The sequence below is a fragment of the Fusarium fujikuroi genome, chromosome FFUJ_chr03 (genome assembly GCF_900079805.1).
Source record: "Fusarium fujikuroi IMI 58289 draft genome, chromosome FFUJ_chr03".
Taxonomy (NCBI): domain Eukaryota; kingdom Fungi; phylum Ascomycota; class Sordariomycetes; order Hypocreales; family Nectriaceae; genus Fusarium; species Fusarium fujikuroi.
This window is the reverse complement of record NC_036624.1, coordinates 3,121,861-3,149,745: the sequence shown is the minus strand read 5'-3', so window position 1 is coordinate 3,149,745 and position 27,885 is coordinate 3,121,861. Positions and strand designations below refer to the sequence as shown.

Sequence of the window (27,885 nt, the reverse complement as noted above, 5' to 3'; positions counted from 1 at the left end):
TCCCTCAATGACTCTTGGACTTCACAATAACACGGTTCGCCTTTGCCTTCACCTTCTAACTCATAGACCGTCACAACTCGACGGTACCCTACGATACGGCTCATCTTACGGAGTATCGTGCAGTATCACTTGCTGAGGTCTAACCGCTCAGCTATAGCACCATCCGCTCACAAGATTGTTCGGCGCCACGTCGACTTACTCTCCTGTCTCGCGATCCTTTTTTACAGGATTTTCCACGTTTCCCGCCCAGTTTCTTAGGGGTCTGTTACCAATAAAACATCACGTTCGATACATTTGACATTTTGTGTGGACTGGAAGCTGTCCACGACCTGTCAAAATGGGGTGAGTACCTCTCGTCGCCCTTCATCTTTACCTCCCATAGCTGATTCTTTTCGTCGTAGTGTCCCCAAGTTCTTCAGATGGCTCTCAGAACGATATCCTGCCATTTCTCAACTCATCGCAGAAAATCGGATACCCGAATTCGACTGCCTTTATGTTCGTCGTCCGATGCCTCCTGTCATCCCTTTACGCATGCATGCTGACCGTCGCCTAGCTCGACATGAATGGTATCATACATAACTGTACCCATAAAGATGCGGGTGAGGATGTATCGTTCCGTCTCAGCGAGGAGGAAATGTTCATTCGCATATTCAACTACATTGAACATTTGTTTGGAAAGATTAAGCCCAAACAACTCTTTTTCATGGCTATTGATGGCGTTGCGCCGCGAGCCAAGATGAACCAGCAACGTTCTCGGCGTTTTAGGACTGCCCTCGATGCTGAAAAGGCCCGTGAAAAGGCCATCAAGGAAGGTGTCGAGATTCCCAAAGAGGAACCTTTTGACAGCAACTGCATCACCCCCGGTATGTTAAATTCACCAGAAATATTAATGACAAAATCTGATAAGTCGCAGGCACGGAGTTCATGGCAAAATTATCCCAGCAATTGAGGTACTTCGTCAACAAGAAGGTGTCCGAGGACACAGATTGGCAGGGTTGTGAAGTTGTGCTATCCGGCCACGAAGTTCCCGGCGAGGGAGAGCACAAGATCATGGAATATATTCGAAATGCTAAAGCCCAGCCAAACTACAACCAGAACGTCAGACACTGCCTTTATGGTCTTGATGCTGATCTAATCATGCTCGGTCTGCTCAGCCATGACCCTCATTTCTGTCTTCTCCGAGAGGAGGTTACATTCGGACGGGCGTCAAAGACCAAGTCCAAAGAACTCGAGCATCAGAACTTCTATCTGCTGCATCTTTGCATAGTCAGAGAATATTTGGAGATGGAATTCCAGGAGCTTCAAGAGGATGGCGCCCTGAGCTTTCCCTTTGATCTAGAAAGAGTCATTGATGACTTTATTTTGATGGCGTTCTTCGTGGGGAACGATTTCTTGCCCAACTTACCGAGTTTGCACATTAATGAAGGCGCTTTGGCGAAAATGTTTAGAATCTACAAATCTATCCTCCCAAAATGCGACGGATACATCAACGAGAATGGAGTTATCAACATGGAGCGACTACAGCGCCTCCTCGGCGAACTTTCCAAGACCGAAATCGATGCTTTCGAGAACGACGTATCTGATGAAAAGTGGTTCGCGTCGAAACAGATGGAAAGGAAACTCGAAAACAAAAACGCCGAAGCGAAAGCGCCCAAAGGGGGTCAGCTGGTAATCACCTCAGCGCAGCGCGATTTATGGAAACACAAGATTCGACCCTATATTTCGAAACGCTCAGAACAACCTTTGGATCTCGGTACAAGTCTCAAGGCCGCTGATCGTAAGTTTGTTCAGGATTTGGCTGACTCAATGCACCTCCAGTGGTCCACTAAGGAGGACGATGAGGGCCACCGTCATCTGATTGTATCTTTCCCACCTAAGGTCAAGGATAATGCCGACGACGACGAAGAGGATGATGACGAAGAGGAGGGAAATCTAGCTGCCTACCGGGTAATGAAGACGTACGACAAGGCGTTGGTGATTGACTTGACTCCCGAAGACGCTCAGAAGAATTACGAGAAGCTCTACCAAGACAAGTACCAGGGCTGGAAGACAAAATACTATCTCCATAAGTTTGAAGAGTGGGCACCTGATAATTACGACAAGGAGCTTACAGCGCTTTGTGAGAACTATGTCCAGGGTCTCCAATGGGTCTTGTACTACTACTATCAGGGAATTGCATCATGGCCTTGGTTCTACGGGTACCATTATGCACCACTTATTTCAGGTATGTAGTACGGTGGTGTATGAATTCTTGTAGCTGACAAAACGTAGATGTCGTCAAGGGAGTTGGTGCGGACCTCAACTTCAAAAAGGGCCAACCTTTTTTGCCGTACGAACAACTCATGGGCGTGTTACCGGACCGGAGCAAGAAGATCGTTCCTAAGGTTTACCACGACCTGATGACGAATCCTGATTCTCCAATCATTGACTTCTATCCACGAGACTTCGAACTGGACATGAATGGCAAGAAAATGGACTGGGAAGCAGTTATCAAGATTCCCTTCATCGACGAAAAGCGCTTATTGACCGCGATGGCCCCCAAAAACGAGTTGCTGGAACCTGATGAGAAGGCTCGCAACGGATTTGGGGTTCCCCTGAAGTTCACATATTCCCCCGAAGTCGATTATGTGTATCCTTCACCACTACCTGGCGTTTTCCCAGAGATCCAGAACTGTCGTTGTATTGAGAATATCTTCGACCTTCCGGACATGGAGGGACTCGAATACTTGTCAGGCCTGACTAACGGTGCTTTGCTAAGCGTCGATGCACTGGCCGGCTTCCCTTCGCTGCACACCCTTCCGTATACCGCCCAACTCGTTGAAGGGTACGGTGTAAATGTGTTCCAAGCTGACAGCAGAAACCCAAGCATCTGTGTCACACTGACTGAAACGGAGAATCGTACCAAGATAGAAACTTGGAAGGCCAAAATAGGCCATCGATGCTTCGTTGGATACCCATTCCTTCAGGAAGCCAAAGTCATCAAGGTGCAAGACGAACTTTTCAGCTACGAAATGGCCGACAATGGCAAAGATATTGTGACGAAGGACCACAATAACAGGGAGGCTGCCGATTGGGCCAAGGAGGCGGATTACCTGGAGAACTGGCACGCCAAACGCTTGGCAATCACCATCGGACAGGTTGAGTGTTTGGTATATGTCCATATGCTGAAAGGTCTCATTCGTACGGAGGAGGGTGCCCTGATTAAAGAGTATGCTGAGAATCCCAGCCTGAGAAGCACCTATGCTGCGCAGACCATTGTTGACGAAGTCGTTAACGAAGATGAACGCTTCATTGAAAAAGAGGCGTTGCCAATCGAAGAAGAGTTCCCTCGGGGTACTCGTGCGTTCTTCCTAGGAGAGTACGCATACGGACGCCCCCTTGAAGTCGCTGCCCACGCCAATAACAAGGCTGAGATCGTTGTTTCGATGCTGAAGAATAAGGAACCGGACTTTGCGAAGCAAATTATCCACCAGGCAGAACGCTCCAACCCCTACACCCCTTCTTTTGCTGTTGCCAAGCAGTTAGGAATTCATCCTCTTGTCCTAAGCAAGATTACGTCTTCATATCAAATTATCAATTCTGCTGGACTTCGACTGAATTTGGGCCTGAATTTGAAATTTGAAGGACGAAAACTTAAGGTTCTGGGGTACTCAAGGAAGTCTCACACGGGCTGGGAATTCAGTGGCATGGCAATCAAGTTGATTGCTGACTACATGGTTGCCTTCCCCGATTTCTTTGCGGCCATCCAGAGGGAACCTCAGAAGAGTGAGGTTCTCGAAACCGATCTTTGGAACGACCCCAGTGTTGCTTCGCAGAGAGTCAAGGAGATTGTGGCCTGGCTCAAGAAGCAGGAGACCAGCAAGTTCGAGCGTGTTCCTTTAGAAGCTGAGCAACTCGACTCCGAGGTTGTCAAGGCCCTGGCTAATGTCGGAGAACAAATCCATGCTGCTTCTCAAGATATTGAGATCAAGAAACTGCGTAGCGTTCCTCGTTCGGCGCTTCTCAAGCCGTCTGATGCTGAGATGGTGCTCGGCAGCCAGAACTTTGCCCTGGGAGACCGGGTCACTTACGTCTCTGCCGCTGGAAAAGTTCCTATCGCGACTCGTGGAACTGTCGCTGGTATCAGCCGCACAGCCACCGCTCTGCTTTTAGATGTTGTCTGGGACACATCGTTCATGAGTGGCACCACGCTTAACGAGAGAGCTCCGATGTTCCGCGGACAGACTGTGGCATCTTCTTCCGTCCTGAACACCACGAACAAACAAGTAATCTCAACCACAAGCAAGTCGCAACAGCGACGACCAGTCCTCGCCGCCCACGGTGGATATGTGAATGTGGGTGTCACACAGTACAAGGATGCTCCGGCACCTGGTCCGCTTCGTGGTGGGTGGCGTGGAGCCTTGAATGGCTCCAACTCACCCGGACGCAACTCCCCTGGACGAGGACGAGGCAACGGCGCTCGTGGGGGTGCCCCTAACCTCATGCACAGCACCTTGGTTTACCGGAATGGCCCTCCCGAAGGCGCCACTCAAGGTCAGGACGCTAATGGGCACGGAACTCGAGGTAGAGGAGGTCGTGGTCGCGCACGCGGTACCCATCATGGCCCCCCAGGACCTGATGGGCACCAAGGGGTCGAGGCTCCACAGGAACAGAGATATGGCAATGTTCCGCCACCAGCCAGCCTTGACTCACCCCGAGGCAGGGGCCGTGGACGTGGACGTGGTGGAAGAGGGCGAGGCGGAGCCAGCCGCGGACGAGGTAACGGAGGAGCCGCTGCTGATGGAACCCAAGGCTAGATGCCTCGCAGTTCTGATTCATACCTGTCCTGGCGCCGACGGATGGATTGTTCATGATGCCGTGTGTTACATCAGGATGTTGAAATGCTTGGATTGTTTAAAACATAGCCAGCGTTGAGATAAAAGTTGTGGGTGTGAAAATGTATGATAGATAAAAACTAGATACTTGTGTCACAGAGTCACGAGTGCGAACAGATCTTGTCAGAGGGATCATGCCCGCAAAGAGTTACAATCATGGCTTTGCCAAAGACTCGGGGGCCATATTACACTATGAGTGCATTTTCAAGAACACAAAAGAATTTGTCTATCGTTAGTAGCTCTTCTTAGGACTATCTTTCTTCTTTGCCTTCAGAGCAGGAAGTTGGAACTTAGGCGACTCTCCCCATTTCAAAGCCCTCCAGTGACTGATATCCCGGGACTGATCCCAAGTTAGAAAACCGACCCACGGCTGAACATTGTAATGTAGCTTGAGCTTCACATCATCTATCTCGGCGACCTTTCCACTGGGGTGGGTGATCTGATACTTTGGCTTCTGATTTTTGAGGCCGATAAAGCCACTATAATATCTTTAGGTTATGTGTAAATACTTGTGGATATAGAGAATCTTACCGTTCAGGATCGATGGACTTGCCCTCAGCACTGCGTTTTAACTTCTTCATCGCAACAGGTCCAATGTTCTGGAGATGGTCGGCGCTGGGGTTGGTGATGATTTTGTCCCAGATAACAGCCTCATTAGTCGAATTGTTGGGGCCAGGCCACTCAGCAGTGACATAGACAAAAACCTGCTTGGTATTCCATGTAAAGAGGCTCCTCAAGTCGGCATCGAGGTTGAATCGTATGATGGCGTATTCCTCCTTCTTAGAACTGTAGTAGTGTGGTCGGCCCTTAACACTGCAAGACAGAAGGTAGTCAGTATATAATGTTAGATCCTAGAGGAAAAAGACATACACTTGAGCGTTTGTCTTCTGGAATATGCCAGCATCGGGCGCCCGTGGAGCCAAGAGGTCGGACGCAGCGATAAAAGCTGCGACCACAAATGCGACAGTGGTAAAGAAACCAAAGGTGTTCTGAATACGAGTAAGAGAATTGTACATGGTGAGCTTTTGATTAGCTGCAGTTGCAGCTTTTGCTCTCGAAGTTTTGTACAAAAAGAAAAGGGGAGCTTGGAGGAAAAACGTTGATGATGTCGCGTCTTGGTGTTCGAGTTGTTGGAGCTACTGGCCACGTTTTGAGACGGACGAGACGTGTAGTCTACCTAAGGAAAGTTAGGTGAGTGCTGGAGCTGTGAGATTTCAGCCTTGTGATTGGGCCGCTGTGTGTTCTATGAACTCCACTGTTCAGTTGGACTGGATTCAGTAAAGATGGTCTCATTGAGGAAGCATCACACACATAAACATCCAATATTGTTTAATGTGGCCACGGGAATCCCTCATGTTCCAACATACATACAGGACTCTCAGTATTGCATGTTGAAATAGTAGAAACTGTTGGACCTCTTCAACCCTATCAGATTGGACCCTGTGAGGCTAACATTTTGACAACTCAGTAATTCTAGATACCTTGCCTAAAGTAGGTAGGCACTTACCCAAGGTACTACCCAGTAAGTCATCACTATCTGGGCTCCAAGTTTCTGCCGAAGTCGCACTAAACTGGAGCGCAGCCCCACTAGAAGCCAGCCAAGCCAGTGGAGCGTCTCGTTAGTTAATGGTCTCGCTAGAACCGCCAGGCGTCCATTCAAACTTGCATTCAGCAGCTCCGGGAAGACAATACATGCTCGATTCAAGAGATCTCTGTTCTTTACTCATGAAAATTTGTTCTCTTCATACTCGACGACCCTGACTGTAACTCAGGGAACCCCGGCTGTCTGCTGCACGGATATCTGGCGGCTGCTGATGACCGCCTCATAGGCTGCCGCATCGTGAACTGCCAGGGTGAAAAGCTGGAGGCCCACGCACAGTCTTCGTCAATAGGTGACCAGTGGAGGAAAAAGGCTCGATGGGAGTGCGCATTGCTCTTCTTCTTTCCTTTCCATACTGCTGCGTATTCCGCTGAGCTTCGCTCTAATTCGCTTTAGCCCTCTCGCACGCTATTACTCCACCGCCAACTCTTTCCCGGACTATGGGTAGGCTCCTTGTCCACTCTTCGTGAAATGTTCCTGCTGACACCTTTGGCAGAGCTCCGGGTGACGAAGCGAAGATGAAATCACGGATTGTCAGTCTTTCGCCGTGCTTGCAAAGATACACCCTAGTTACTGATATTCGGAGCAGAGAGCGATCAATGACCAGAAACCACGAAGCTCGATGGGGGGCGGGCAATCTACTGAAGCAAGAAGCTACGGCAGCGAACCTCGATATGATCGACCGAACAAGCGAGTCAAGCCATCCGGACCTGAATTATCGAACAAGAATTTGTCCCATTTCTTCCCCTCGGGTTCTCTTCACCGGCCGCTAGAAGCAATCGAAGACGAAGAAACGCGAAGCTCGCCGCAAAAGTATCACGATTTGACCCGAGAAGACTCTATGGTCGAAACTATCGATGGCTCAAGCATCATCAGTTTTGGTAGGACTACAGGAGCTACGAGCAACCAGCAAGAGTACCGCAATGTTCACCGTCACAACAGCGTGAAACGTACCCGACGGAGGCGCAGACACGAATCCAAAATTTCTTCGTCACCCATTGAGATTGACGATACGAGTGCCGTTGCGCACCGAAACCTTGCTCCTCAAACTTCGCACCCCCCTACAAGCCCAGATCAATTAGCCAGGGAAAATGAGGACGGTCCGCCACCCGCCAACGTCACGTCTGATGTCGTTTGTCATCCAAAGCGACCAGCAACGGAATATAGTCAGAGTGCGCCAAAGCGGTTCAAGGTGCAACCGGAGCAGTCTGATGATGAACTTGCGCCTAGAGCTCCTGCGCCCCGTGAGACAGTCAAGAAGCCTAGCTTCTCGAAGCTAATTTCACAATCGCGATCCCAACGAGGTGACATACAGTCTACCACATTCAAAACCACAAAAGCCATGCCGGGGCGTGAAACCTTGGCTAACAAGGGATCAGCGTTGAAGGAGGTCTCCTTAGAGGCTGCGGTCTGTGGGAAATACTCGTTCTCTACAGCAGACAATATGGAGCCAGTCACACTTCGACTTGGTCCCAACGCTGCTGAGCCCATGCATGAGAATACCGGAGACCTCTCCTGGCTTCATGTTTTGCGGTCGTCAATCCAAGATGTAAAACATAATAACACTAATAGCCCCATTGTCCTCATTAGTCGCTCAGCCAGAGCATCTTTCTCTTGCGGCAAACTCGCACTAAGGTTTCTGAGCGATACAGACGCCTCGTTCTTCATCCACTGGTTGCACGGCTTGCCACGCCTCTTTGAATGCAGCACGTAAGTGCTTGTCGAAATTTCATGGCTTTCTAAGATAAACTAACAATTCCCCAGAGACAAGCTGGAAGCAACATTTCATTGCGCAAAGAAAGAGGCCGATGGTTACAGGACAAGCTCAGCAAAGGCATCTGGTATATTCTTACCAGATGATAATCACAGAGCCAACAGTTCCAGATCTCAGCAGCACCACAGAGATCCTTTCTTAGGTGATCCTGTCTCACCTGGCCGTCCTGCTTCGAATCAAAAGAAGCTTAAGGATGGAATGCAAAGCATCCCTGTGCCAAAAGAAGGCGTGCAAATGGAACCACCCGACACCGATGATTTGTTTACAGGGTTGGCTCGCAATCAAAGGCTCGGGACTCGACATTCAACAAGAAGGGAATCTCCACAATCTCAACAAGAAATAACCCCAAAACCATGGACGGCTTGCAATCCTGGCTGGGAGAAGAAATGGCACAGATCTTTGGTGTGGCCTCCAACAGGAAAGAACCGGGCAACAGTCGATAAAGATGATATTCAACGGTTGGATGAAGGCGAATTTCTCAACGACAACATTATCAGCTTTTATCTTCGCTACCTACAAGACCAGCTTGAGAAGGAGCGACCAGAGGTCCTAAAGAAGGTGTACATTTTTAGTACATTTTTCTTCGAGAAGCTAAGATCAAATCGCGCCAAAATCAACTATGATGGGGTCAAAGCCTGGACCGCCCGTGTCGAACTGCTGTCATACGACTTCATTGTTGTTCCCGTCAACGAAAACGCGCACTGGTACCTGGCCATCATATATAATGCACCTCGTCTTGTGCAACAAGAGGTGAAAGAGGAACCAACCATCAAGAAGGAGTCTTGGAATCCACAAGATGCAATAATTGTTGAGGATAATGGCCCGGTAATGAATCGTGCGGAGAGTCCTCCTGCTGCAACAAAGCCCACCATTGTGTCTATAGATGTGGAAGTTACTCGCTCAACCAGAAGCCGGGCGATTAATGACAACAACCCTTCTATACCTAATGACAAGCATACGCCGAGCATAGTGAGTCCCGGCAGAACGAGCAAGCGACAATCAACTGGAGGAAACCAAAAGTCCAGCCTTGACGATCCAAAAATAATTACACTCGACTCGCTAGGCTCATCGCATGCACCAACCTGCAGGTGTCTAAAGGACTATCTCCTTGAGGAAGCAAGACACAAGAAGGGCCTCGAGATCACTACTTTACCCAGCGGCATGACTGCCCGAGGCATTCCGATGCAAGACAATTTCTGCGACTGTGGTGTGTACGTCCTGGGTTATATGGAAAATTTCCTGAAGGACCCGGATGAGGCTGTTCGAAGACTCCTTCATAAAGAAGACACCGAATGGGAAATCAACGCCCCTGGGATTCGTGCCAAGGTGAGGGAGCTCCTCTTCGAATGTCAAGAGAAGCAGCATGAGCGTCTCGAAAAAGAAAAGGAGATTAAGAGACAGCGGAGAGCAACAAGGGGCCCCGTCTCCTCACCACAGATACCTGCCTCTTCGCCACAGGTACCCCGAAGAGAACCAGAGACACCACAAGTTAGCCGTTATCTAACAAGCCCGTCAGTAAACGGCGCCAGTGGCTCGCCCATTGAGGCGGCTAGACAAACAGGAACCACTTCTTCATACTTTGCAGTCACTTCTGCCACGAGGCCAGGCCAGTCCCCAACGTCCAAAAGAATTGATGAACCATCCCTCGTCCAACCTCTCAGAGAGGACTCGGGTAATGAGTCTAAGGCCTCTAGCTCAGGAGATGTGTATCATTCGGCTCGGTCATCGCCTATCAACAGCGTACCGCCTGTTCCTTCTGGTTTGACCACAGAAGGGTTGCGTGACGAGCGGCCGCCCAAGCAGCCTTCAACCCCTGAATTCGTACACACGTTACCAGACTCCCCTGATGACGTGGCCCAAACAGCCACTTCATCTACTGTGAAGAGAGCTAGTTCGCCGCTGCTCTCTCTAGCAACAAGACAGCATCCCTCGCCAGGATCTCAAGGCAGCCAGCGAGCTGTTCAGCTCGAACAGACAGTCGTAAGAAGCATAGAGGACGACATGTCACCTCCAAGAGGACCACAATATGACGGAGTTGATCAGTCAATCGACTTGACAGTATAAGATTGTTTCTGTCTTCGTCGGTGATGACATGACGAGTTTATCTACGAGAACAGGGTGTCAGGGGTTTTGGTCCCTATAGCTATGTATAATTAAGATAGTTCCAGGCGCCATAGCATATTTTCACTACAGGTCCCTATGTTCTGGCTGCTTGGGGCACGAAATAGGGAGGGAAAGAGTTGAAAGAGAGACATTAGAGGTGTAGAAAGATGATCAAAGTTTATACCCATCACAAAGGCTTTTTCCTATTTAACACCCGACTCCTGAAGCATCATCGGTCCCCAGACCTATTCATCCCAATATGCTAATGATATGTAACATGTGGTGTGAGTTGCAGTCTCCGCCACGTCTATTGAGTGGTTGCATGTCAAGTATCTATTATGCTTTTTTATTCATCTTGGTCGTCTCCATTCGAGCTCTCGTTCGTGCCGTTTACCGCTGGCCGCTGTATCCTTGGAATCTCGAAAACGAAACCTCCATTGCGTCCAGCCTTCGCGGGAGGGTTCCATCTGCCAAGTCGATGTTCGTTTCCAATAGCCACAACCACGCAAAGACCATCTTTGCCTCTATCACCACGCTCAAATATGTCGATATCGTTTACAACACCATGAAGAGGGCCATGAACATTCTCCTCATGTGATACCTTCTCTCCGTCTTCAGGCTTAGCGAGGACCCCACGGAACTCAATCTTGCGCTTATCATCACTAAGTTGCCAGATTCGAATATGACCATCCCAACTGCCAGTGAGAATAACGTCAGAGTAGGGAATAGTTCGGATAGCGGTGATCCAGCGGGGTGTGGGAGGTGGCACGATCTTGGGGTCTGGGTTCACCTCGGCCGATGCCTCTTCGGGCTCCAGGGGCCGGTCGATACCATGTGCAATGGGCTCTATGTACACAGGCTTTTTCTTCTGCACACTCCATAGAGCAAGGGCACCGTTGTCGCTACCCGTGACAAAGAGATCTTCGTCGATCATGGCTACTCGATCCATGCTGCCTTCGTGAAGGAGAGATCGAGGGTGAACACCCGTAGGACGTGACTTCTTATCTACAGCGCCACCGCGGAAGACAAGTTGCGTCTCCTCAGCGACCTTCCAGAGACGCGCAGTACGGTCTCGTGCGCCAACACTAACACATCGCTCTTGTGCAAGGGCATCGACATCGAGAATTTCGTCCTGGTGACCAAACAGCGTTTCAACGTAGGCCATTTCATCTAAGCTCCAGACCTTAACCGTGCGGTCCTTGGAGCATGAGTAAAGCTGGTTCGTTCCTCTTCGGAAGACGAGTCCAGTAACAGCGTCTCTATGATGTGTGAAAACTTTGATAGGCTTGAGGGCATCGGCGTCGTAGATGATAAGCTTCCGGTCTGCGCCACCAGTAGCTACATATTTACCATCAGGAGAGGCTGCAACAGCAAGAATACGGTCTGTATGGCGCTGATAGTTCTTGTCTTTTGACTTTGTCGTATTTCCCTTTAACCAAGCCTCCAGCACAGGCCGCTTCCTCGGAGGTGCTGGGGGCTTTTTTGGCTTTCGCTTGGTTGTCTGTGGGTACTGGTGTTGTGGGAGATCTTGGGTCTTCCATTTCTGTAGATATAGATCCTTCGTCGTGGTGTAAATGTAGGGGGAGCATGTAGCGATGGCAGTGACAGTGTTGGTGTTGCTTCGGAAGAAGGTGCGCGAAGCGTCGTCAAATCTCAACTCCGAGGCCAATTGGCGATATACTCGACCCTTGCCCTCTGCTACATCCTCCTGCAGTCGCTCGGCAATTAGATCTCGGTCAATATCGGCAGCGTCAAAACCAGCTTCGTCCACGTGCTCCTTGATGTTCTCGAGGTAGCGCTCTGCTAGCCGCATTCTTTGCTCAGCGGCAGTCTCACCCTCCTCCTCATCAGACTCGTTGTCTTCCATTTCCACGTCGCTCGCGACCGAGGCACTATCGTGGCTCTCGTCATCGTCAGAATCGCTCCCAGAGATAGACTCGTCGTCCCGTTCGACTCGCTTTTTGGTGGGGCCGGCATTCTTCGAATTTGTCTTGCCAGTAGATTTTGAGGGCGCAACTCTTTTCTTTGGCTGCTCTGAGGTCTCAGTACGCTTGCGCTTCTTCTGTGCACCTGGAATCGTAAAAAAGGACGACATTGTGACAACGTCGTGAACTTGGCTGTCTGTTCACGACTTTTGAACCCGCCTCAAAGATAAATTTCTAGACTCAGAAAAAAAAAAGATGAGCGACGGTGGATCGCGGAAAATCTAACTAACACTCGAACATTCAACTGGCCAGTCATATCTCGGTAGGTGGGTCTAGTTTTTCCGCTCCAGGCGGTAGAGAGAGGCACAAACAAATCTGGTATGGGAAGCTTCCCGGCAAGTGTTGACGCGCAGCGCTACAGCCTAAGGAGAGCTTGCTTGCTTGGTTGCTACTGCTGGACCTTGAAGGAGGCTGAACAACTACTTGGAACAACTCCTCCACAACAACATATCAACTTTTCCTCCGCTACATTTCAAATCATCGTCAACATGTAGGCCCCCCACAAGCTGCATCTACTGCTCCAGACTTTCCTAACATCGATAAACAGGGAGGTCCTTTTGGGAATCACTGGAAAGGACTTCACTATCATTGCAGCATCCAAGGCTGCGATGCGGGGCGCCACCATCCTCAAGGCATCCGATGACAAGACCAGAGCTCTTAACAAGCATACACTTCTCGCATTCTCTGGAGAGGCCGGCGACACAGGTACTTGAATTGGGTTCATGTCGACAGGCTCCGCGATGACGACAACTAACCCTCACTCTGCAGTGCAATTTGCCGAATACATTCAACGAAATGCCCAGCTCTACTCGATGCGAAACGAGTCCGATCTTTCTCCGTCTGGCCTGGCTCACTTTGTTCGTGGAGAGCTAGCCACTAGTCTGCGATCTCGAAAGCCCTACAATGTCAACCTCCTCATGGGTGGTGTTGACCCCATCACTGGCAAGCCCTCGCTCTACTGGCTCGACTATCTAGCGTCGTTAGCAGATGTTCCTTATGCTGCGCATGGATACGCACAGTACGTTGTTGTGGGGACTATGTTCTCAGGACAGATTATGTGAATGGACCTGGACTGGTGCTGATTTGTTACACCACAGATACTACTGCCTGTCTATCCTCGATAAGCACCATCACCCCGATATCACACTCCACCAGGGCATCAAGATCCTGACAATGTGTACCGACGAGCTGAAGCGCCGGTTACCAATCGACTTCAAGGGCATGGTGGTGAAGGCGGTCAAGGCCGATGGGATTGTCGACATAGAGTTTGATGATGACAAGGTTGTCAAATGTGCTTGAGACCAGCGACAGACTGGAGGAAACATGACTTTGTACTACTAGATGGGTATTAGAGGCTAATACTGGCATCATGAAGGTTTCCCAGCTTCGTCCAGACGATTTTTTCAGAAGCCGGGTCAGCGTGAATCGAGGGCCCTTTCGTTACAGCAAGGTTCAGTCTATCTCAGACCACCTATCTCGGCATGAATGCTACATATTATCGTGTCTCCAGCAACTCTGGTGGTTCAGGCATCTCTACTCCTAGCAGTACCTACCTCCAACGCTCGAAGGTCAGCCGAAGTGTAATAAGATTGCCCTTGATACTTCCGCAGCTACAAATGTCGGGGTTTTATGATATCGTGATTAGTTATAGGTTGGTGACTTGCATCCTCGTATTTTGTCGTAAACTCTGCATGTGCTTTGAAAACAAGTATCTTGTGTTTTCATGATCGAGGCTTTCGCATCGTGGCTGACTTCCTACACTCGTATGCTGTATCACTGCTCCATAGCATCTTATTTCGACGTCGGACTATGGAGATACAATGAAGCAAATGTGACCGCGTCTGACACTGATATCTCAGAGTGGAAACCGTATCTAGCCATATTCCGTAGAAGTCATACAGCAGTGTCATTCACCTGATAGTGCTTTGGGCATAGCTCTAATTGCTCTTAATTATTGAAAGGGTAAACAACACGATAGAATCAGCACGAGCTAGTCTAGTCCAGTTCACCCGGTATCTTATGCCCAATATCCAGATTACGTCTCATAAAGTATCGGGTAACACGACCGTGGAACCTCTAGAAGGTTGGTCGAGAAACATCCAATTCTTAGAGGCAACCATGTCCTGCCAGTTGGCTTACTATTTCAGTCAGCCCAGATCCTGGCTCCAGGCATCTTGCGAGGCCGGTGAAAAATCGGCATGGAGGGCAGTATTACTGACCACGTGGAAAGGGCTATATAGTCATCTGAATTGTCATCATTCAATCGGCCATCATGGGAGGGTTGCAATGAGCAGCAGATTCTTTCCAGATTTTGAGAATCTCGGGCATGATGCCAAGTCCGGACTATGTACATACTGGTCTCGTCCGAATTGATATAATGTACTCCGTACTGACTTTAGTCGCTGCAAAGTCAGTTACGTATCTGGATTCGCCATGAGGTATCTCACTTATAAGCATGTACCCAGGTAGGCAGTTTTTAGGGGTAGGTAATAGGTTTTTTAAAACGAAATATCTCAAGTCCTTTGAACTCGTTTCCTGTCTTTTATCTTATAGTTTACCATCAATTTTCTCATTTTCGCTAGTTATTCTTCCGCTTTTGCCTACGCTCTATACAAGCTGGATATCGATATGCATAAGATCGTAAAATCATACTCACGAGGCGTCAACGTTTGGTGAGCTGCATGTCTGGTACTGAATCATATTGTTCCTAGTTGTCAGATCGCTCGTGTCCCGCTTATCGGAGATTTTCAGGCTGCCGCGATCCAACTTACTTAATTTTACAGGATCTGTCAGCTGTTACAACGCAGCCAAACCAGGGCCGACGGGACAAGCTCAGGGTCCTTGCATATCCCTGTATGTTTCCTGTGTTACACAATCTTTCTAGCGGTCTTTGCAAGCTTGTTCAACCGAAAAAAAAACTGACGCATTTGCTGTGTCCGTAAATGTTTGATTGTTCCCTGAAGGCATTTGCCGAGACATGCCGAGTCACAAGTATCGTAGTTAGATCCTAGTTCTGACACCAAATCCGGTAGCACGCAGGGCTTTCGACATTGTTACCAGTGCCTTTAGTCAATTTGCCTACTACTTGCATAGTAGTGGCCGGTCAATTGTTCATGTATCACTTTCTCTCCATAGCCGGTTATGTATCTGCGTTTACCATGGCCTCTGTTGACCTCACGGTCCTGTTGCTGTCTAATACCTGACAATCAAAGCAAACTTACCTCCACTACCTTAGGTATGGAGTACATGGCATCAAAATACAACTATGCATCACTATGCGACAAATCGTCATCACCTGTTGTTGCCAGGAGTCCCCTATTAATCCACTTTGCCCCAGCCCATCTGGGCTGTTAGCCCGCCCCAGAATCTGGCTTACCTCCATAGTATCGAGGTACTGGTCAAGTACCAGAGGTGGTTCCACGGTTTCTAAGTGTTGCCCCTTGCCTCGAGCTACTCAACGAGTGCTTCCACCTGAATTCTTTGCCCTTCTGCATTTGCCTGCCTTGTTTTTATGCAATTTCTAGGCTTTGGAAAAATACAGATTAGTGTCAAGTAGTGCCCACCATTTAACTGCTTTGTAGGTAAGCTTCACAGCAAGTACAGGGTCCTCAAGATTCTGACGTCTACACCATCAACAGCGATTCAGGACAATTCTTTTGCCCACTTAGAAGAGTCTACGGCTGGGCTAGTGCGCTCTTCGTCATAAGTATCAGGTTAGTCACTTCTCTGTTTTCCTGCCCAGCCACTTCAAGCCTCTTGACAAGCAATTTCGAGGTCTCTCCACCAAACTCCGAACTTCACTGGCTGCATCAGCCGTGAGCGGTGGCCAAAAGATACTTCTCGGAGACCTCGAGGCTCGCCTCGCCCACTCACGGCCCTCCCTGACCCACTCTCACTCTAAAATCCTCCCACTCGCCTTCACCGCAGAGCAACCCCCTCCAAAAATCTTGAACTCGACAGATGCCCGCACTAAGCCTATTTGATCACATCAACCAATTTTTTTTTCCCACTCTTCTTTCGCCTCTCTCTCTCTCTTCTCAATTCTGTCCCTTTTCTTCTCTTCCTCCCACAACAAACCCTTCATCCCACAAACCTCCTCCATCCCCCCTCTATCCGTGTTATTTTTCAAGACTCTGTCTTTCCTTCGTCTCTCCTTTGAAGATTCTGCGTGTTCTTCGAGGGATAATTGCATAGCACTGACATTTGTTTGTGCTCAAAAGTAATCTATTTCGGGAAATTATTGGAAGCGTTGGTCTTCCGTTTCTTTCTCTCGTCTTTCCTGTCTTTTCTTTCGACGGGAATTTCACAACACCATCACTCTCTTTCGCTTTTGAGAGTGCTATTCGCCAGCTTCGGATTCTTACGCGTCTTTGCGACCCAACTATCTTTACGTCTATTCTGATCCGAATCACGACTGTCATCATGGCTGATCAAATCAACATGGGTGGACTCTCCCTCAACGATGGCGCCCAGCAGGGCCCTGCTCAGGGTCAGCGATCCTACATCCCCCCTCACATGCGCCGCCAGGGCGGCCCTCCCCAGGGTGGCCCTCCTGCTATGAACGGTGGTCCTCCTCCTGCTGCTGGACCTGGTCCCAACGGTCTTGGCAATAGTGCATGGGCTAAGTAAGTGTTTCTTTTAATCTATATGAACTTAATCGAACAGTCACTAACAACATGCAGCCAAAACTATGGTGCCCGTCAATCCAACTGGGGCAACGACGTTCCTACCTATCAGAACAACAACAACAACAACAACAACAACAACCGCCGGGGCGGCTGGGGCGGTCGAGGTGGTTACAGCGGCGGTGGCGGTAACTCGGATGGTCACTCTGGAGGCGGTGGTGGTTACACTGCCCGCGGCTCTGGTGATGGCCAGTGGCGCGATGGAAAGCACGTTCCTGGCCCGGCTAACCCCCGTGTCGAGCGCGAGCTTTTTGGTACCCCCGATGACCCTTCCAAGCAGCACACCGGTATCAACTTCGAGAAGTACGATGACATTCCCGTTGAGGCTTCTGGTCATGAGGTTCCTGAGCCTGTCCACCAGTTCACTACTCCTCCTCTGGACGAGCATCTTTGCCGAAACATCGAGCTTGCTCACTACAAGGTTCCCACTCCTGTCCAGAAGTACTCGATCCCCATCGTCATGGGTGGTCGTGATCTGATGGCCTGTGCTCAGACTGGTTCCGGAAAGACGGGTGGTTTCTTGTTCCCCATCCTCTCTCAGGCCTTCATCAACGGCCCTTCTCCCGTGCCCGCTAATGCCGCTGGCCAGTTCGGCCGTCAGCGCAAGGCTTACCCTACCTCTTTGATTCTTGCCCCCACCCGCGAACTTGTCTCCCAGATTTATGAGGAGTCCCGAAAGTTCGCCTACCGATCTTGGGTCCGCCCTTGCGTTGTCTACGGTGGTGCCGATATTGGTTCTCAGCTCCGACAGATTGAGCGTGGCTGCGATTTGCTTGTTGCTACCCCTGGTCGATTGGTCGATCTCATAGAGCGAGGTCGTATCTCCCTGCAGAACATCAAGTATCTGGTCCTTGATGAGGCCGATCGTATGCTTGACATGGGTTTCGAGCCCCAGATTCGCCGCATTGTGGAGGGTGAAGACATGCCCCAAGTTCAGGACCGCCAGACTCTCATGTTCTCGGCTACCTTCCCTCGCGATATTCAGATGCTTGCCCGCGATTTCCTCAAGGACTATATTTTCCTTTCTGTCGGCCGTGTTGGTTCTACTTCCGAGAACATCACTCAGAAGGTTGAGTATGTCGAGGATGTCGACAAGCGCTCCGTTCTGCTGGATATTCTCCACTCCAACGCCAATGGTCTGACCCTGATTTTTGTTGAGACCAAGCGTATGGCCGATTCGCTTTCGGATTTCCTTATCAACCAGAACTTCCCAGCTACTTCCATTCACGGTGATCGTACTCAGCGTGAGCGTGAGCGCGCTCTTGAGTTTTTCCGTAACGGTCGATGCCCGATTTTGGTCGCTACCGCTGTCGCTGCTCGAGGTGAGTTTATCATCATGATACAAAAACAGAATAAGAACTAACTACGTCCTCAGGTCTGGATATTCCTAACGTGCTGCATGTTATTAACTACGATCTTCCCACTGATGTTGATGATTATGTTCACCGAATTGGTCGAACCGGTCGTGCCGGAAACACGGGTATTGCGACCGCTTTCTTCAACCGAGGCAACCGTGGAATTGTCCGGGAGCTTATGGATCTCCTGAAGGAAGCAAACCAAGAGGTTCCTGCTTTCCTCGAGACCATTGCTCGGGAGTCTTCTTTCGGTGGCCGTGGTGGTCGTTCTCGTGGTGGTGGTGGCCGCGGTGGTGCAACACGTGACTTCCGTAAGTTCGGCGGCGGTGGTGGTGGCGGCGGCGGCTTTGGCGGCAACAACGGCGGCGGCTTCAATGCTCCTTCCCAGGGCTCAGGCTATGGTGGAGGCGGTTTCGGTGGCTCCGGCGGCTACGGAGGTGGTGGCTACAGCGGCGGCGGTGGCTATGGAGGTGGTGGTTATGGAAACCCCAGTGGCCCCGGTGCTCAGTCTTCTTGGTGGTAAACATCTCGACACCATCGAGAAATGCGCACCTAACAAAGGTGTGGAACGATGCTAGCAGACGCATTCTGCAGCATCACCCGTTTGCGATTTTCTTTTATGTTTTTTTCTCGATGTTATCTGGTTGCATGCACGACTTGCATTTGGACGACACGGCGACACCATGACCTGTGGCAGACGAATGCCATCGCTACTGGCAACAGGCAGTACTGGGTTCGGTCCAGGGATTTCACGAAGCATCTGATAGATTGCGTTTCTTTGATTTCGGCGTACTCGTCGCTTGATACCCTTAGACCGAGATGTGGGGAGCTTTCAGACGTTGGCAGCACGCTGTGATGCAGACGGATCTAGGCTTATGAGCCAACAGATCTGACACAGCATTACGAATTTTATGTTTCCGCCGTCTACCTGGGGTTATCCCCTACACCCCAAGGGCATTTTTCACGCATTCACGATAGAGGGTCATGTTTTCGCCGTGCATACACATAGACAAAAGTGGATTTCTCGGTTCTCTGGTCATGAATTGCTCGCTGGTCCCTGTTAGGAATGGGGACCGGAGGGAGAGCAATCAACACAGCTGGAGGGAACAAAGGTTAATGGTCAACAGGACGGTTATGTCTGTTTAATATCTAAACAGATCGGAGAGCACGAGCGTTGCCGCGCGACGCCCACAGGTTATGGATTTTGGTTTGGGCGGCACGGCATGGAAAGGGAAACAAAAGCTCTTGCTCTTTGCAAGTCAGGAGGACACGACGAAGGCTTTGACTCCATGGGATATAAATGGGTCACGAGGCTTCTGAAGACGGGGCCATGAATGCATGGGCTCAGTCCCGTTAGTAGAACAGATAACCAGACTGGACTGAGGAGTCCTGATTAAAAAAACGCCTTGTTTTATATTGATGCCTTATGATTGTCACTGTGTATTAATGTACCGGATGAGTGCGCATGCTTCTGATAAGCGCGTTGCTGTGATCGTAACCTTGCTCAATCAATCATGTCGCATGGAGCGTAGGCAAAATAACAGGAATAGTGAGCCTTCTATGCACAGGTACCCTACGGGCTTTAAAGCTAGAAATTCTTTAGGATAGATTTAGTACATCTTTAGGATCCTTAGGTGTTTTAGGATCTAAGTTTAGGATATCTTTTATTAAGTTTATTTTAGCACCCTATATGAAGGTCTGATAATTTCTTGCTCCCCGAGGTCTTGATACTTGCCAGCCAGAGGTAGCCAGCCAAAAGAGTGAGTGACGTGAAGCTCTAAGCTCAGCCCCGAGCTTTCCCCACATCCATTCCATCAATGCCGCCTCATTCTCTTCCCCGCCCAAAACCTGAGACCTTCATTATAATATTACACCCGAATCCACACTGGGCGAAGGACTTTTTAATCTGCATGGCTGACTTGCCCCAGCTTCAACTATAAAAAAGTCCTGGAATATCTGTCGCATTGCAACACACGATAAGCGAGACGCACAACCGATCATGGGCGTCTTTGACAGCCTCGACGCAGGCGTCACCAACCTGTTCGGCCAGTGGAACGTCTATTCGACTGGTCTAGTGACCCTCCTGCTGGCTGTGGTCTCATATCGAGTTATCTCGACCCGCGATCCCGATGTGCATCCCATGCTCCTAGCTCGCCAAGCCGTCCCGTCTTCAGTCCGAAATGAAGGAGAGAGTCCTATTTACCGATCCCAGGCTGCTCCTCATGGTATGCCGCTCAATACTGGTCTTAATGTGAAGGATACTGGAGCTTCTAAGTGGTCTCGCGGTCGTGATGGCGACTTGAGAGATATCTGGAAGAGGGCGACTGAGGGCGGCGAGAACGGGGCCAAAGGAAGGATTCTGACTGTCCTCGGTTCCCAGAACGTTGTGGATCACAAGCTCGGTATGGTTGGGACCTGTCAGCGAAAAGGGACAATGCTAATAGACCAAAGATGATATCACTCGTCAGATTAATCTTATTGGTCAGCACATTGCCGAGACTGGTGGTATTAGGGTTGCCGTTTACCTGCCGAACTCAGTCGAACTCTTGGTAACGCTTTTCGCCTGCAGCTTCTATCAAAACCTCACAACGGTCTTGATCCCTTTTGACGTGTCCAATGATGAGCTTGTTTCTATGTTACGCCGCTCTGCCGCTGATACCTTGATTACCGCTCCTGGCGCATTCCCTTTCGATGCTGTAATCCAGGCCTACCCATCTCTTCGACAGCTCATTTGGGTCACAGACGAAGGAAGTAGCCACATGGACTGGAATGAGATTCCTGAAGGTACTGGCGGCAACATCAACGTCGCTACTTGGCAGGATATTCTTCGCGACTCCCCAGCCCATGCCGGCACCGAGCTCCCGGCTATTGACCCCTCGAAGACTCCATCCGATGTCGTCACCTTTTGGCAGACTGAACCTGGCGAGGTTGAGGAAATGGTGCGCTTCAGTCAAGCCAACCTTGTCTCTGCTATTTCTGCCCAACTCGCGGCTATCCCAACCAAGGAGCGCATCAACCCATCGGATCTTTTCTTACCCGCTGATTCTCTTGCCAACGTCTATACACTCGTTCTTACACTTGGTGCTCTGTATTCGAATGCTTCCATTGCGCTGAACTCGGTCGCCGGCAAGTCACCAGACCTGGTCCTAGCAACTCAGGGGGTTGCTCCCACTGTTTTGGTTGCTAGTCCTGAGACACTTCTCAAGACTCATGAGGAGTCCACGTCTAGGCTGACATCTTCTTTGGCCAACGCCTCTCATGTCATGGCAACTCGTTCTCTGGCCCTGGAGGGAGTTCATGCCACCTCCAATTTGCTTTCTGGATTCTCTTCCGGCGCAGCCCCGGCCCTTGGCACAACGCCTGGCAAGCTTCGTCTGGTGTTGGTTGCAGAGCGTGCAGGTTCTGATACCCCTCTCCTCCCGGCCAACGTTTTGTCGGATCTACGTATCTTTACTGGGGCGAGGGTTGTGTACGCATTAACCGCAGCCAAGGTGGCTGGAGCTATTTGCCAGACCGCTCTCTACGACTATCGACTCCCGGTTGATGCCAAGACACACTTCGGTCCTCCATTGACCAGCGTCGAGCTATATCTCAAGGACGCCGGCGCTCACAAGACTACTGATGAGAAAATCGAAGGCCATGTAAGTTACTCACCAGCACCTAGATCCCTTACCATGCTAACAAATTCGTAGATTGTCGTGAGAGGACCTTCCGTGGCTGGAGGAGAAGTCAATGTTGGGATTCCCGGAAAAATTCGACATGACAATACGCTTGCTTATGCTTGATTTCGTAGAGCTACGTGTGGAATAGGGTGGTGATGTCATCGGAGATGGAGACAGCAAGATACACAGATTGATCGAACTTGGCCTCTCAGTCCATAGATTATTCTATCTAGCATTTATGATCTTTTCATGGTTCTCTCGAAACCGAGAGAGTACGATATACAAAAGTATGGCATTCCCTTATTCTCGTCCAATATCAGGCATTGGGTATCGGCACATTTGAATCGGGCTATTTCCTTGAGTCTGTATTGCCGTGATCGATGCGACCATGGCAATCCCGTTTCATAACCGACACGAAACACAAATAAACACACTTCTACATTACCAAAATGCCCTATAATCTTGAACTGATTCTATAAACATGGTCACGCGACCAGTTGTAGTTTGAGAATCTGTGCGCATAACGCTACCTCGGAGGTCCTTATTGTTATGACGTCGAGTCACACGGATATGGTGCTGAAATGACAGCTGTGCCGCTTGGACGCCTGTAGATCACAATAATATGGATAATAGAGTGTCGGATCGAGGACAATGCCCGGGATTTAGATTAAGAATTGTTACTCAATGAGGAGTCCAGGGGAGGAAAGAAAACTCAAGACCTTGTAATACAAGACTTAGGTAACTTGATATAAATTTAGCCTAAGTTTAGGGTACTCTTAGTGTATTTTGATTTTCCTGCTCCCTGAGGGGAGCCTATGCACCAGTGTTGGAAACGCTAGTAATAAGGTGGATGGATGTCTCGGAAGTATAAGTCCCACGTGGAATTGGCCGAGATGTACGGAGAATACTAGATACAAGTTAGTGCTTTATTGAACTGAATACTCTATACCTTAGTAGTTCAAAAGGAGGAATAACTTGAGCTTCTACAGGCATCAAAAGAGTGTAATTTCATGCTGCATTGTAAATATAACCAACAAGTTATGTAATTTCTTATATTTTATATAAACGATCGGAAGAGCTCGCATGCCAAGTCAACTGGAAAAAGGAAAAAGCTCATGCGTTGAAATGCAAAAACCCCTGTCCCGACTTGCGAGACCCCTGGCCCCTGCATCGTCATTCCCAATCCAGAAGCCAGGACGAAATGCAGGTGCTCCAATGTTTATTCCCGGTATTGGCTAAATTGTCAGTTCTTCCAGGGTCTTCTAAGAAGCGAGAAAGAAACTCAGCACAACAAGGCAACTGCAGCTGCATATTTTGCCTTTCAGTGTAGTGATTGAATTATGTAGACAGAAGGATTCTCAGAAATGGAGGCAATACAGCCTTGCCAAGGAGATTCACTATTGACCTTGTTGTGATCTGTCCATCAGAGACAACCCAAGAAGATTTGCGGCGTGATCAATGGACCCATCTTTCACCAGAGCCTAGACTTGGCTATGGGAAGCAAGAAAACTTAGGGCCTCTATCCTAAGCTTAGGAGGCTTTTTATCAAGTTTATTTCAGCATTATCTTCTCAAGTCTCAAGCTTTCTTGCTCCCTGAGGCTTAGCTACTACCTTAGTAGCTTAAATGGGCTTCAGCCGTAACTAATTCCAAGGGTCCATTCAAGCTTTGCTCTTGCTGAACCAAGCCTAGCGAAGCCAAGGTGCTCCTCCAACCAACTAAGATGATAGATAAAACATGCCGTATCCAATGGGTTGCAAAGGAAGGTTTACCAAAGATCAACAACGCGGCCACTGTCGCAAAAAAAAAAAAAAAACTTGTCTCTAGAAAGGTGATCTGCTATTATGTTTCCTGATACCCCAAGCCCTAGATGTACGCTATGTCGGCATTGCAAGCTTGCATCCGCTTTTGGGTTATGATTGACAAGCTAAGAAGAGCTTCCTCAAACTGAAGTTTATGCTTGGAAGAAACAATGGGAGCATATAGCATTCGGCGATGTGATACTAATATGAAGTAATGACAGAAACTTGACCCTGTATAGGCAACTCCACACATTGAATGTGGAAGAATCCAGTTACTAGTAAACTTTTATCATCAACAAAGTACTAACCTAACTACGGTCCTTATTTATTATTTTAGTTGGCTAGTTTCTTGATTACTCCTACGTCGGGGCCTTCGGCCTTAGCAAGCAAAAACATACCACATCCTCCCCATTAGGGGAAATGCCTATTCCATACTTTAGCCCTTCTCGTTTCTCTGTTCTACTACAACCACAGCGCCCTCAGTCCCCCCAAATGACTTCCGTTTGACAATCGATTCGACTAACATGAGTTGGAGCTGAAAAAAAGGGGAAGCAAGATTGATATACCTAATGGGCAGCCATTTTCCTACCCTCTCCTTTCTTAAGCCCCCGCTGCTCGACCCCTTTCGGCGACGCCGTCACTTTTAGCCCCGCGTGTGCATTGCACTAAAGTACCGAAATCAAACCAACTACTAAGCTAAACCACCAAACGCTCGCTGAAATTCCGTATATTTATTTTACGACTATCATTGCCATCACTGCCCCTTCGCATGTCGTAAACCACCATCGCTGTCGCGTCAACCCACGCAGAGGAAGCTCGCAAACGATCGGATAGCCCAATGAGCCAGAATGGCGCGGCGGCAGCCAAACCCTCCGGGGGTCAAAATACAGCTGCTCGTGTTGGGATGAAGAAGATATCGAGGCTCTTTGCCTTTACACGACTTGGGCGCGGTCGCCCAGAGAGCGCCAATGGACACCACCAGACCGAAGATTCCGCTTCTACACGAGAGAGCTCCCCCGACGTTCACCAACTTACATCACGACGTCGCCGCGGCGCAGCGCCAGAGCATAGAAAACCTGCAAGAAATGGCCTTAGTAGACTTATAGCCGATGAAGAGAACCAGCCCTGTGCCATTTGCGCGACAATCGATTTTCCATCACTGCTCAATTGGCGCCCAGGACAGCCGCGGCCTTGGATCCCCCTGGCTCACACCCTCGCTGAGCTATCAGCTTGCCCATATTGCATTTTCTTTCAAGCCTTGGTAGGCGCCGAGCCGGACATAACACGCAAGTTTACGCCCTATCTGCGCATTCGCCAGGCATTTGAGCGCCTCGGAGTCGGAGAGAAACATGAACTTGGAGGCGCGGTTATATTTGAGGTCACCACAAAGAGCAAGGTGCTGCCGTGGGGTTATATCGTGCGCATTGTGGATGGGGAGGACGATATGGCTGGGTACAGCGAGGCTACACCTGTGATTAGGGGCCGTGTGATACCGCCCAAGCTTGACGTTGCGTTGCCTCGGACCTGGATGGATTTTTGCCGGTCCAACCATTCTCATACGAAATGCGCTGCATCTGGGCCACCGATCCGAGGTCTCAAGCTTGTCGACTGTCAGGACAACCAGGTGGTGTTTGTGGACGACCTCAACGTGGAGGCACTCGAGTATGTCACACTGAGCTATGTGCGAGGCAGTCCGACCGACGAGGAATGGGATCATAATGGCTTGCCTGAGGTGCTACCTCCGCTGCTTACCGATGCCATAGCTGTAACCAAGTCTCTTGGTTTCCGATATCTCTGGGTTGACCGTTTTTGCTTTCCTCAATATAACGCGCACGAGCGCCGACGACAATTGGAAAAAATGGGAGACATTTATGCTCGCTCTGCATTAACCATCATTGTCGCAGCTGGCCAAGGCGTGCAAGACGGCATTCCCGGCATCAGTATGGTGCGTGAAGAGCAGCTATCACTGCAGACCGAGGCTGGCTGTTTCACCACATCACTGACGAGACCTGATGTTGAAGTGGCCAACTCTAAGTGGGCATCCCGTGGCTGGACATATCAGGAAGGGCTTCTGTCACGTCGTCGTCTGGTCTTTACTCCATCGCAAATCTACTTTCAGTGCCAAACCTTCCACTGTCACGAATCCATCTCTTTCCCTTTGCAGACAAAACCTGCCCTCAACCTCGGTCGCGTATTCCCCGATAACGGTGCTGGTGGCTGTACAGGCGATTTCAGGAACATCGTCAGTGGCTACGTCAGTCGTGAATTCTCATTCCCAGAAGACCGTCTGGACGCTTTCAGAGGTATATTGGACAAGTATGCCCAGATGGACAATGCTCTGGAAACCGTTCTTGGGCTCCCCCTCTTCCATGAAAAGGACTTCAAAAACATGCATAGTCCCACACGAACTGATCGACTAGCTGTCGGTCTCGGCTGGCTGTACGACCCCCCAGGCAATACCGATCTATCGACACACCCTTTGCAGCTTCAGGGCCCATTCCCTTCATGGAGTTGGCTTGGTTGGAAGCTCCGCCCTGAGTATACTGGACATGGGCCAAATCTGAGCTTTTACCAAGTTGGTGAGGAAGCTCCTGTTGTCGACAACGTTTCGGCAGTTCCCAATATGACCATCTCTATCGGCTTCAAGGATGATAAGATTCTCTGCTGGGAAACAGATGGGAATGAAATTGCCGCTCGCTCAACACCTATTACCTTTCTCCGCCTCACTACGTATTGCTTCGAAATCCGTCTCACAGTGCCTTCTTCTGCTACATCCTCCGCTTCTATGTCCTCAAGCGCAGCAGCAATCACACTTACGTCGCCCGACCTCCTCGACGCTTTTCATTCTCCCATCGCAGCTTTATTCCTCCTTGCAGCGCAATCGTCCCCCGAGTCCCCTTCCGAACTCCCGCCAGGCGAGCATGAGCTTATTGGCGCTTTCATTTCCGGCCGCGATTGGAAGGTCGACGAGTCCTACGATTCTGCCAGCGTTCTTATTTGTGGCCGGCGCAACTGGAACGCTGAGGACGTTCTGGTTCGTCTTGGTGTACTTGAGCTTGGTGCTGGTGGGTTGCTTGGTGTAGACGAGGATACAGCTGTTGTTAAGGGGGCGATGAACAACGAGAGGAGGCTAGACGTGCAGTTGAGGGAGCTCGATATCTATTGATAATCGTCTTCATGTATGCATGAACCTGTATGTTATAAGTCCCATTGTCATGGTAGGCTTAATGTCTATGTATCATCGTGTGGGTTTCCTATTCGGCCATAAAGGATGATACGTATATATAACCATATATGTAATGAGTGTCTGGATAGATCCGGAAGTGTACAACAGATGGATGAGTATTGCATGGATGGCCAAACGGTTGGTACGGTGTTCGTCGGATGTCTTATTTAGATACCATCTCATATGTATACGGAATACCATAGTGTAGAATATAACGATTAATATCTGGAAAGTCTATTACGAGAGAACGAGGCACAGGACAACCAGTAAGCTTAAGCTAACTACCTACCTACCCAAGGGGCAAGAAAACTTAGGAGATTTACCCTGGATGATGAAAAGACTTAGGTAACTTAGCCTAAGCTTAGGGGACCCTTTACTAAGTTTATTTTAGCATCCTCTTTGGATGAGGGTTCTCGTCTATTAATATTGCTATTGTGCCAGATGTTGTCTCTTAGGCAACACTGCAAAGTTATGCCTGTCCTGCATGTCATACAAAACACCATTCTGACCGCCCTCGTCCATTGGGATCTATTGATTGGACGTACGAGGACGAAGGAATCAGAAATTCAAGCAGATCGGTCGCTTTGCTGTTTGTTGGCTTCCCCACAACTCACAGGATAAGGCATGAGACGGATGGCGCCCAGATGATGAGAACGATACTTCGTAGTGTGATTTTCAAAGATAAGGATACTAACGTTAGAAAAGAGATAAAATACTAGGAGTCTAAGACCGATATATGCAACTCGTCTCCAAGACCCTCCAAACTTTAATGCAGATATCTGCATCAAGGACTGTCTGTGGACTGTGATTAGTCCTCACT

General features: G+C 49.5%; 8 protein-coding genes; 6 read left to right on the top strand and 2 right to left on the bottom strand.

Annotated features, from left to right (window-relative positions):
- Positions 1–337: 337 nt before the first annotated feature.
- On the top strand, positions 338–4,796 carry FFUJ_03071 (probable KEM1-multifunctional nuclease; the record flags this gene model as incomplete). XM_023574876.1 has 5 exons in its annotated part: positions 338–342; positions 402–495; positions 554–863; positions 914–2,224; positions 2,272–4,796. 5 exons carry the CDS (start codon positions 338–340, stop codon positions 4,794–4,796), a joined length of 4,245 nt encoding a protein of 1,414 aa, XP_023428802.1.
- A 310-nt stretch (positions 4,797–5,106) lies between these two features.
- On the bottom strand, positions 5,107–5,890 carry FFUJ_03070 (related to SPC3-signal peptidase subunit; the record flags this gene model as incomplete). XM_023574875.1 has 3 exons in its annotated part: positions 5,107–5,353; positions 5,406–5,687; positions 5,745–5,890. The coding sequence occupies 3 exons, from the start codon at positions 5,888–5,890 to the stop codon at positions 5,107–5,109; spliced, it is 675 nt and encodes a 224-aa protein (XP_023428155.1).
- Positions 5,891–7,096: 1,206 nt separating this feature from the next.
- On the top strand, positions 7,097–10,312 carry FFUJ_03069 (related to protease ULP2 protein; the record flags this gene model as incomplete). XM_023574874.1 has 2 exons in its annotated part: positions 7,097–8,184; positions 8,239–10,312. 2 exons carry the CDS (start codon positions 7,097–7,099, stop codon positions 10,310–10,312), a joined length of 3,162 nt encoding a protein of 1,053 aa, XP_023428154.1.
- A 385-nt stretch (positions 10,313–10,697) lies between these two features.
- On the bottom strand, positions 10,698–12,446 carry FFUJ_03068 (RRP9-like protein; the record flags this gene model as incomplete). Its single annotated transcript, XM_023574872.1, has 1 exon — positions 10,698–12,446. One exon carries the CDS (start codon positions 12,444–12,446, stop codon positions 10,698–10,700), a length of 1,749 nt encoding a protein of 582 aa, XP_023428153.1.
- Positions 12,447–12,656: 210 nt separating this feature from the next.
- Positions 12,657–13,635, top strand: FFUJ_03067 (probable multicatalytic endopeptidase complex chain PRE1; the record flags this gene model as incomplete). XM_023574871.1 has 4 exons in its annotated part: positions 12,657–12,826; positions 12,884–13,041; positions 13,105–13,354; positions 13,434–13,635. 4 exons carry the CDS (start codon positions 12,657–12,659, stop codon positions 13,633–13,635), a joined length of 780 nt encoding a protein of 259 aa, XP_023428152.1.
- Positions 13,636–16,758: 3,123 nt separating this feature from the next.
- Positions 16,759–18,899, top strand: FFUJ_03066 (probable ATP-dependent RNA helicase DED1; the record flags this gene model as incomplete). XM_023574870.1 has 3 exons in its annotated part: positions 16,759–16,961; positions 17,019–18,343; positions 18,397–18,899. The coding sequence occupies 3 exons, from the start codon at positions 16,759–16,761 to the stop codon at positions 18,897–18,899; spliced, it is 2,031 nt and encodes a 676-aa protein (XP_023428151.1).
- A 1,476-nt stretch (positions 18,900–20,375) lies between these two features.
- FFUJ_03065 (uncharacterized protein) lies at positions 20,376–22,161 on the top strand (the record flags this gene model as incomplete). XM_023574869.1 has 3 exons in its annotated part: positions 20,376–20,778; positions 20,828–22,017; positions 22,069–22,161. The coding sequence occupies 3 exons, from the start codon at positions 20,376–20,378 to the stop codon at positions 22,159–22,161; spliced, it is 1,686 nt and encodes a 561-aa protein (XP_023428150.1).
- A 2,516-nt stretch (positions 22,162–24,677) lies between these two features.
- FFUJ_03064 (related to tol protein) lies at positions 24,678–27,005 on the top strand (the record flags this gene model as incomplete). Its single annotated transcript, XM_023574868.1, has 1 exon — positions 24,678–27,005. The coding sequence occupies one exon, from the start codon at positions 24,678–24,680 to the stop codon at positions 27,003–27,005; it is 2,328 nt and encodes a 775-aa protein (XP_023428149.1).
- Between the last annotated feature and the right edge of the window lie 880 nt (positions 27,006–27,885).